Source organism: Phyllobates terribilis, unplaced genomic scaffold (genome assembly GCF_046119375.1).
Source record: "Phyllobates terribilis strain yellow unplaced genomic scaffold, ASM4611937v1 Scaffold_3__8_contigs__length_932513732, whole genome shotgun sequence".
NCBI classification, from domain to species: Eukaryota; Metazoa; Chordata; class Amphibia; order Anura; family Dendrobatidae; genus Phyllobates; species Phyllobates terribilis.
This window is the reverse complement of record NW_027362763.1, coordinates 706,795,138-706,804,714: the sequence shown is the minus strand read 5'-3', so window position 1 is coordinate 706,804,714 and position 9,577 is coordinate 706,795,138. Positions and strand designations below refer to the sequence as shown.

The 9,577-nt window shown below is 44.0% G+C and overlaps 1 protein-coding gene across 3 annotated transcripts in view; it reads right to left on the bottom strand.

The window, feature by feature from the left end:
* Window positions 1-1,010: 1,010 nt before the first annotated feature.
* Window positions 1,011-9,577, bottom strand: part of PACC1 (proton activated chloride channel 1) — a 40,505-nt gene continuing 31,938 nt past the window's right edge. For 2 of the 3 annotated variants that reach the window (XM_073673304.1, XM_073673306.1), the window contains exons 5-8: window positions 8,442-8,584; window positions 4,423-4,567; window positions 4,060-4,167; window positions 1,011-2,466 (exon numbers count right to left, since the gene is read on the bottom strand). In XM_073673304.1, coding sequence (XP_073529405.1) covers window positions 2,305-2,466; window positions 4,060-4,167; window positions 4,423-4,567; window positions 8,442-8,584 — 558 coding nt within the window. In that variant the 3' untranslated portion in view covers window positions 1,011-2,304. Of the gene's footprint in view, window positions 2,467-4,059; window positions 4,291-4,422; window positions 4,568-8,441; window positions 8,585-9,577 lie in introns of those variants that run through there. The other variant, XM_073673307.1, reaches the window with a different exon arrangement.

Here is a 9,577-nt window from a genome sequence, read left to right as displayed (position 1 = left end):
ATATAGTCAAAAAATTATTCAGAAATTGGGGAAAAAAACTAATTTGTGGTTTCCAACAATCTGTGTAATTGGGTAAAATTCTCTTTACACCCCCAATGTGAAAAGTTATATTTTCAGTGGTGGGAATGATTTTTCCCCAGGGAAATTCATCCCCTTATCAGTGCACTAATTTCTGACTTAAAGGATTATTCTCCTTTTCTATAGCACATGGCTCCCTGCCTCCAGGCTCTCCCAGCCTCCAGGTTCTCCCAGCCTCCAGGTTCTCCCAGCCTCCAGGTTCTCCCAGCCTCCAGGTTCTCCCAGCCTCCAGGCTCCCTGACGGCCTCTGCAGCATTGGCCGAGCGACGGGGCAGTGAAGCCGGCCAGACCCAGTGATCAGAAAAACCCTGGGAACCTCCATAGAAGAGGTTGGAAGGAGAGATGAGCACCGAGCTTAAAAGTGTGGCATTTGTAGCGGACGTTTAGTGTTTAGTGCTAAACGCTGAACACAGACTTCTCCCGGAAGTCCGCTGCGATGCTCGGAGTTCTGGGGGGGGTGGGGTGGAGTCCGCTGCAATGTTCAGAGTTTGGGGGGGTGGGGTGGAGTCCGCTGCAATGTTCAGAGTTTGGGGGGGTGGGGTGGAGTCCGCTGCAATGTTCAGAGTTTGGGGGGGTGGGGTGGAGTCCGCTGCAATGTTCAGAGTTTGGGGGGGTGGGGTGGAGTCCGCTGCAATGTTCAGAGTTTGGGGGGGTGGGGTGGAGTCCGCTGCAATGTTCAGAGTTTGGGGGGGTGGGGTGGAGTCCGCTGCAATGTTCAGAGTTTGGGGGGGTGGGGTGGAGTCCGCTGCAATGTTCAGAGTTTGGGGGGGTGGGGTGGAGTCCGCTGCAATGTTCAGAGTTTGGGGGGGTGGGGTGGAGTCCGCTGCAATGTTCAGAGTTTGGGGGGGTGGGGTGGAGTCCGCTGCAATGATCAGAGTTTGGGGGGGGGGTGGAGTCCACTGCAATGATCAGAGTTTGGGGGGGGGGGGGGTGGAGTCCACTGCAATGATCAGAGTTTGGGGGGGGGGGTGGAGTCCGCTGCAATGTTTAGAGTTTCAGGGGGAAGGAGGGTAACAGAGAGAGAGTCTGGTTCAACTTCGGGTAGCGTTCCGGTGCCCAAACTAAACATTGGAATAAAGTTTGAGTCTGATACCAGAACCCGAACTTCCACGGGTCCGTTCATCCCTACTTGTAAGCGAGGAGCTACTTGCCTAGATGACAGACCACCACCAATACACTGCAGCGGTGGCCGGTAACCAGTAAAAAATAGAGGGTCTCCTGCGACTATTGAATTCGGGTTGGGAGAACTGCAGCCAGCTTGTAAATTGGGGTCCGTACTCTGTTTTATGCATCAATGATTTACGGTCCGTTATAACAGTCGGCCGTCCCTTATATTAGCACATAACACACCAGCGGCACTTGGAGCGAATTGTTACGTCTATGTTCGGCTTGAGACTTTCTATCCATAATCCTTTGATGATTTTACATATGATAATTGAAAATAAAGCTTAAAAAAATTCCCCTTTTAAAATTCCCCTTTATTGGTCTTTCCCTGTAAAATTCCAGTGTTGCCTGTCCTGACTCAGTACTGCAAATAGATTTAACAGTAAATCCACAAGTATCCATAAATATATATCTATACAATGCTTAAATACAATACTGTCTGTGGTAGTAGCGAAAGGTAAGTAACGGTGCTCCGGAGAGCGACACCAAGTCACTGGGAAAAATAGGTTAAAGTTCTAGTAAGAGATGTACACAGCTCACAAACCTTCACTGAGCTCCCCCTAGTGTTGGCTGCAGACTTCCAGAATTTTAGCATTTAGCTCCATGGCTGCATAATGCAGGAGTTTTGGAGCTTTGGGCCCTAAAATTATCTTTTCCTCCACTAAGAAAATCTAGATGTCTGCCCATAACTAAATTCTTGTAACTGGTTTATACGAGGGGAGTGCTGATTAAGGAATTTCCTAAAATATAACATCGAAGATGCCCATATAGGCATATAAAAAGGGGTTGTCCTGATAAGGTCAGCCCCTTTAAATATTCTCTGGCAGTAAATCACATCTTCATAGTCTTCCTCTGTGGCGGTCCGATGCCGGAAGTAAATGTACAAAACAGTCCTATTGTTCACAGTCATGGATTACTGGCGGCACAGGCCACCCAGTGCTACTCCTATATTAAATCAAGACTAAGAAAAGGTTTTGGGTCCCGTTCAGGCGCTGGTCCAGCAGCTCCACTAACGCCCAAGTGATAGGTCAAGGTTGTAAGCTGGTGGCGAGATGTCCTGCTTCAGCTTATGTGGTTCAGCTCCCGCGCCCGCTTCTTCAGATGCCGCTTGCGGATTTTGATCATCCACTTGACGCTGAGTTTGGCAAAGTCTGCGGCTTTGAATAAAACCAGGAACACTCCGCAGAGCAGCGCGATCATGCTCCAGGGGTTGGCAGTGATGATCTGCAGGCCAACGACAAAATATAGGCAATATAAATGACATTTATGGCATTTCCTATGGATAGGTCAATAATGCAGAGTTTTAAATTACTTTCGAACCACCCATAAACTTTAAAAATCTGGGCGGTCCGGCTCCTACTCTACAGGGATATTCTAAAACGTGTCTGCATGGCATCGCAGTTACATGCAATCGTGTAGCTCAGCGAGCAGGGAGTCGGCTGTCAGACACAGGCAAAGTCCCCATGGAGAAGGCAGAGACGGTTTATTACCATCTCTGCCTTCTCTATCACTGTATACACAACGCTAAACAAGCGCTGTATACAAAGTAATAGGAAGCGCTGATGAAGCCTCCTCCTTCATACATAGCAGTTATATGATCGCTGTGACTAGAAAGGGAGCAGGAGACTCAGACAGCTCTGCTATTCAGCCAGGAGGCTGCATTTCCCCTGTAACTTGGGGCTTATATACCGATCCCAGTTACAAGGGAAAGAAGATGAAAATAAAAATATTTCTATAATTAAATGCTCCTAAAGGTATTTTATGAATGAAAACCATCAAGTGAAAAACAAAATAAAGTAAAAAAGTCACTATCAATCCAAATAGCTTTTACTAGCCCTGCCACCTGCTGAAAAAAAAAAATAAAAGAAACGTTTCACGAAAAAATAAAAACAGAAGCAAAAATTACTTGAATAGACAGACATTTTTTTTCTTTTTTCTTACAGCTCTTTAAACCGCATGTACAAAAATCCCCCAAAAATATACCTGGTCAAGGATGGGAGTAAATGACCCGGTCTTGAACTGGTTAAAGTAAATTTCTGACCACTTCACATCTGCGATATTAGGATGTAAGATTTCCCATCTTACTGCATTCCTATATTTCCTGTTCCTATAGTTGCCTGATCCTGGAATATTAATGGTTAAGTCTCACATTCCACATTTATATGGCCAAGTGTCACTGATGTACTGACGCCAGAGCACTGGCACATGCCGGGGACAACATGTGCCAGCAGCGCGGGATTATCATGTACATTCTGGGATGGCGCCATTTTTCTGTCTGGTGTTTCTTCCTGATGATATTGGATTAAAAAAAAAAAACCTTCATTGTGAAAGACTTGCAGTCCTCAGTATCAGGAGTGGTGCCAAATGGACTTCAACTATTAGTGATAGTCAGAGGGGTAATTAATAAGAAATCAATTAAATAGATCAGCAATATCAGATCAGTGGGGGTCGGACGCAACATCAGCAGGATGTAAACTGTGAACATGGGCTGAACAGCACAGCGCCATTCACTGTAGTGGCCGTTCTCAGGTACTGCAGCTCAGCTTCTATTGAAGTGCATAGGAGCTGAGCCGCAGTAACTGGAAACGTCCACTACACAGTGAATGGCGCTGTGCTGTTCAGCCCATGTTTATTGTTTGCATCCTGCTGAAAACAGCTGATCGGTGGCTGTGCCGAATGTCCGACCCCCACTGATCTGACATTAATGATACGTTTGCCCTTTTAAGGCTTCAGTTCCCATTCGGTCAGGTTATTGTTGCTCCACACTATACCCTACAAAAAGCCTCCTAATGTGAATGTTCTCCTCCGGATACTCACGTCTTGAATCTCTTGGATGTACGGATCCTTCCATTCAAAGACCACAAAGAATAACTGGTCTCCCTTCTCTGTCGCCTGCCTCCGATCGATGTAGTTGACGACGCTGGTCTGTGATGAGAACGGACGTCAGTACCAAGAATTGGGGATTTTTAGCCATTGGGTCAAGGATCCATTTGGATGGCGATTTCCAGGGACAAAAGGAATTACCGCCACGGCGTCTTTAGTGTTTCCCTATTGAAAAAAAAAAAAAGTTCTTCCTGACCTTGTGGCCGCTGCACACATGCGGCCATGTCACTTACAACTTTTTTTTTTCCCATAGGGTAACACTGAAGTCACTTTTTTTGCATCCTCTCTCCAACCAACCTCTTGTCTGAACTCCACGTATTGTCGCCCGTCTTCCTCGGTCGTCTTTACTAAGGACATTTTCACCCAAGTCCGAAAGCCCCCAGAGAATTTCCAGCTGGAGAAGGAGCTTTCACAGTCCTGCATGAATTTAGTCTTGTTGTCACTAGAAAAAAAAAATAAAAACATCTCTCGATTGGTCGTATACCTATTATGTAGGTACATACATTTTTTGTAACCACTTTCTGGTGCTCTAAAGGATCTAAAATAAATCCTTAAAAGTATTATAAAAACATGGCTACTTTCTTTAAAAAAAAAAAAAAATTTAGAAAACAAAAACAGTGCCACCCTTTCTACAGGTTGTTTACGGTATTGCAACTCAGCTCCATTGAATTGAATGCTGCAATACCGGACAAATCAACTACACTAGTACGGCTCTGTTTTTGGAAAAATAAGCCACGTTTTTCTAACCCTTTAAAGCAACTTTGAAAATAGTCTTCATAAAAGTAATTTTGTGTCTGCAGCTCCTATGCATCTCAGACTACAAATAAACATGGTGTAGTCTGATCCCGCAGACATTACCCCCTACTTCTGAGTGATATACCTTTACGTTCTGTTGCCACCACTAGGAGGCGCTCTGTAAATAGTGGCATATAGCCACACATGGAGGGGGGAAGGTGGAGTAGAGGTAATAAACTAAAAGGGTTATTCTGGTCTCCAAAAATGATCAACTATTCACTGGATGAGTGAGAACTCAAAAATACCAGCTGTGAAGAGCTGAATACTCCATTCAGGAGTAGGTCGAGAATAGAATTACAATTGTGCAGCAGGATGCAAGTGCGACCTGCAGCCTCAATCAAAACTCCTCCTATCTTGCGGCCTGGATTGAACTACACTGTGTTCCAAATTATTATGTAAATAATATTTTCTCAGATTTTCCCAAATTATCTATATGAATTGCAGTCATTGTAATTTTCCAGTCAAATAACTATTAGAGTACAACTGAAAGGTTTTTGTACAAACTGCCTATGATAACAGTATATTTTTAAAAAAATAAAACACTCAAACTGCACTCAAAATACATGTTCCAAATTATTATGCACAGCAGAGTTTTCAACCTTTTCATTTTAATAAAGAACAAAAAAATGGTCATTTTTGAAATTATAAGCATTAGCAGGTTATTACAAACTGAAATCAAACAGTTTTCAACTCAAAACTTTATTCTAGGTGATGTTACATTTGCACATAGGACCCCTTGTTCGAAAGGAGCTTCTGAACTCTCTCGTCCATTGAATTTGTCAGGTTTTGGATGGTTTCTGCTTTAATTGTTTTGCATAAGGACAGAATACCCTCCCAGAGCTGTTGCTTAGATGTGAACTGCCTCCCGCCATCATAGACACTCCTTTTGATGATGCTCCAGAGGTTCTCAATGGGGTTGAGGTCAGGGGAGCATGGGGGCCACACCATAAGTTTGTCCCCTTTTATGCCCATAGCAGCCAGAGATGCAGATGTGTTATGCGCAGCATGAGACGGGGCATGACTGCAATTCATATAGGTAATTTCGGAAAATCTGAGAAAATATTATTTGCATAATAATTTGGAACACAGTGTAGTGTAACAATGAGAACACATTAATTGGGGAGACCCAAACCAATCCAACAAGTATCATCTATCAAGTGGATAGGTGACAATTTATAGAGACTAAAAATTTCCAGCAGCTGCACCGGTTCCCCTTCTGTATCAAGACGACTGAGAAGATGCAGATAAAGGGACGTCACCCACCAGTGACTTCATACGTGTCTCTCTGGTTTCGATCTATTTGAAGAAAACTATGAAGTTCGGGACGGCCTGTAATTAGAGCAGAACTAACTGTTCTGAGCTCTGGAACGCGGATAATTATTTAACTTATGATTAGCGAGAACGACCGTATATATATATATATATATATATATATATATATATATATATATATATATATATATATATATATATATATATATATATATATATATATATATATATATATATATATATATATAGTCACGGTTCTATAAATATTAGTCGGCCGTTCGGAAAGGAAATTGTCTCGGCTAGTTAACCTTTATTAAGGTGCTCCAGTAGACGGCCGCAGGGATAGCAGCCGCTGTGCATATCCAGAGCCACCCGATTCATGAAAAAAATCCAAAAGACAGTATTATGTACGGAGCCTTAATATGGCTTGTATAATAGATCACGAGGCGAGTACGACACCTCAACTTTCTGTCCAATACAAAAAAGATGGTGGCATGCTACTGGTTCGAAGTGGAGAACATCAGTTTCCCCAGGAGATGTGGTATCCGGCAGCCGCTGATTCCCCTCTACCTATAATTATGTATATACAACGTATGAGCAGCTTTAGGGTGTCAGATGTATACAAGGCAACCCCCCTTTAAGGCACTGGACCAACTGCTCTTCAAGGGGAAAACTGCCCAAACTTTACCTACTTGCCCATCCCAGAAATCCACCTGAAGATCACAGCAGGGAATCTCATGTACCTGGAGCTTCTTATAACTTTAGGTCACCCAAAGCCCTTCAACATTGCTCAGATTTCCATTCACACTATACAATAAACACAGACAAACCCTTTAAAGGAAAGTCAGCCCAATTCGCTTCCCAAATTTCAAAGATTTGGGCACGATGAAATTGAATGGCTGATCCTTTTTCTTCTCCTGGATGACGAGTCGCCACCAGAGGTGTGGGAAACAAGTTTACCGCTCTCGCCCTAATGAGAACACTTCCTTGCTCTGCTAAACTGAGCGTCCATGTGTTTGGGGTGGAGAAAGATCGTTCTTGTTCAGCTAAGCGTTAGCCTGACAGTTATCAAGGGTTTATGGGTACCTGAAAGGGGTTGTTCCTAGGATTTAACAGCAGGACGATTCTTTACATTAGGGAACATGGTTTCACCCTCACGGTTTGACCATAGATACATGAGGTTAAAAGGGGCAATTTGTGGGAGAAAAATCGAAGGTAAGGCAAGGATGAGGGTCCTGTCCATACGAAGTTCTCCTAACCGGACAATTAGCCTTTCTTTGGCGCAATGATCTCACGGACTTCTCCTGCTGTCGTGTTCACACACGTGGAAATGTTTACAAAGACATCGGTAAATGTCCGGGGACAATATCCCGCTGTTATCTCACTCATCACGTCAATGACCTGATGCCTCCGACAAAGAACCTGCGAGACCTCCGAACAAAGGACTGATTCAGATGTGTCTGCACAGAAGGCAACATTGTCTCCTCCGGATCATTATCCTGATCCAGACACTGGGACGGCAGGTTGTGAAATATCCGCACTGAAAACCTGAAACTCAGAATACATAAAAGATATAACCAGCAGCAATGTAAGGGGGGGGCGCGTTATCAAAAGAGAAACCAACAGACTACAGACCCCCCTTCCCTCCCGGGGCAATTCAGACTACAGACCCCCCCCCTCCCGGGGGCAATTCAGACTACAGACCCCCCCCTCCCGGGGCAATTCAGACTACAGACCCCCCCCCCCCCCCGGGGCAATTCAGACTACAGACCCCCCCCACCCCATCCCGGGGCAATTCAGACTACAGTCCCCCCCCCTCCCGGGGCAATTCGCTGCTTCCTGACACTCCAAGCAAATAGTTGATTTTGCCAGTGAACGCCACAGCCAACGTGACTTTACTTGGCGGCAATTGACAGAGCGTCTGAACCAAGGATGGAGCGACTCCAGCAGAAAGGGAGGCGCCTATCCAGGGCCGATGTGTCCTAGTGGGGTGTATAGACCTCCCTTTATGGTGACCATATGTCCTATATAGACTTAGAACTCCCATGCAGCTGCGCTCGCTGTGTCCAGGATCAGAGAGGACTCCCATCCCGGCCATTTAAACTTTTATATGCAGTGGGCAATTGTGAGCATGAAAGCATAAGGGGGCTCCCTGTCTCCCCCCACAGGTCTGCAGAGGGTTAGGCTGGCATACTGATAATGTGCGATGGTTGTGGCCGTAGGGTTTATCAGAGGGACACACCACGCACCTGGCGAGGAAGTTCTTGTAAGAAGCGAAGATCAGATAGTCGATGGCGCTGAAGTCTTGTTCTGTTTCATTCAGATGGAACTGCAGGAAGACCAGCTCTCTCTTCCTCACTTCACACGGCCCCTTAACTAGGAGGGCGTGCTTCTGCAAAAGCGAGACAGCAAAGGTTACGGAGAAAACTAAAAAAAAAAAAGTAGTCACACCCCACCCACCCTTACCATGGATTTTTTTTTCATGTTCAATGAGTCACCCTTCATAGTGAAAAGTAAGTGAAATCCGGTCATTGGGAAATAAATACAATACATTTTTTTTTGTTTTAAAAAGTGAGGCGCTGCACCGATACCGGAGGTAAAGCTTTTATCCTACGTTCTGTATCCATTACTGTGTCCGTGATGCCCTCTAGTGGTTGTCGATTGTAATTGACATGGACAGATATTGTACAGTGTACGTTGTTACCTTAGAACATTTTCCACTTTTTCTGTATGTTAATTGTACATATAATGTTGAGCTATATTGCAGATCCTTACACATTACTTGACTGAAATAGCTGAGTATCAATTAAAATTTAACTTTTAATCAAAGGCTTATAAAATAAGGTGCAAATGCTCACAGACTGACATATACACAATAAAAGAGTGATCCACTCATACACTCCTTTTCTCTAGTTATCACACCCAATAACATCAGGTGTTCACATGACCTTTCACCTGTATAAATGGTTACCCCACCTGTACTCAATGCAGAAAAATGTCCCCAGAAAGATCCTGCTCAGATGCAATAATGGTCATACAACAAACAGCATCTAATGGTACACTTCAGTGACCATCTTATTACTAACTAGATAAGGGTCAGTGTAAAAGATATATTGAAAGATGCTTGTTGGATAGGAGAAAATATAAAGTAACATATTTATTTACCCATAAAGCAGCAATTTATAGTGTTAGAGTCTTCCCAAAATAAATAACCCTCTTTCATGGTTATGATACTTAAATTGTACACATACACCAAGGGCCAGGGACAGGACTCGCTTAATTTCTAACCCTATACCACATATCCTCAGTTTAAATAGACCTGGAAAAGAGAAAAGGAATGATCTCACCCATAAATCTTAGAGACTTCTATTATTCATTCTCATTG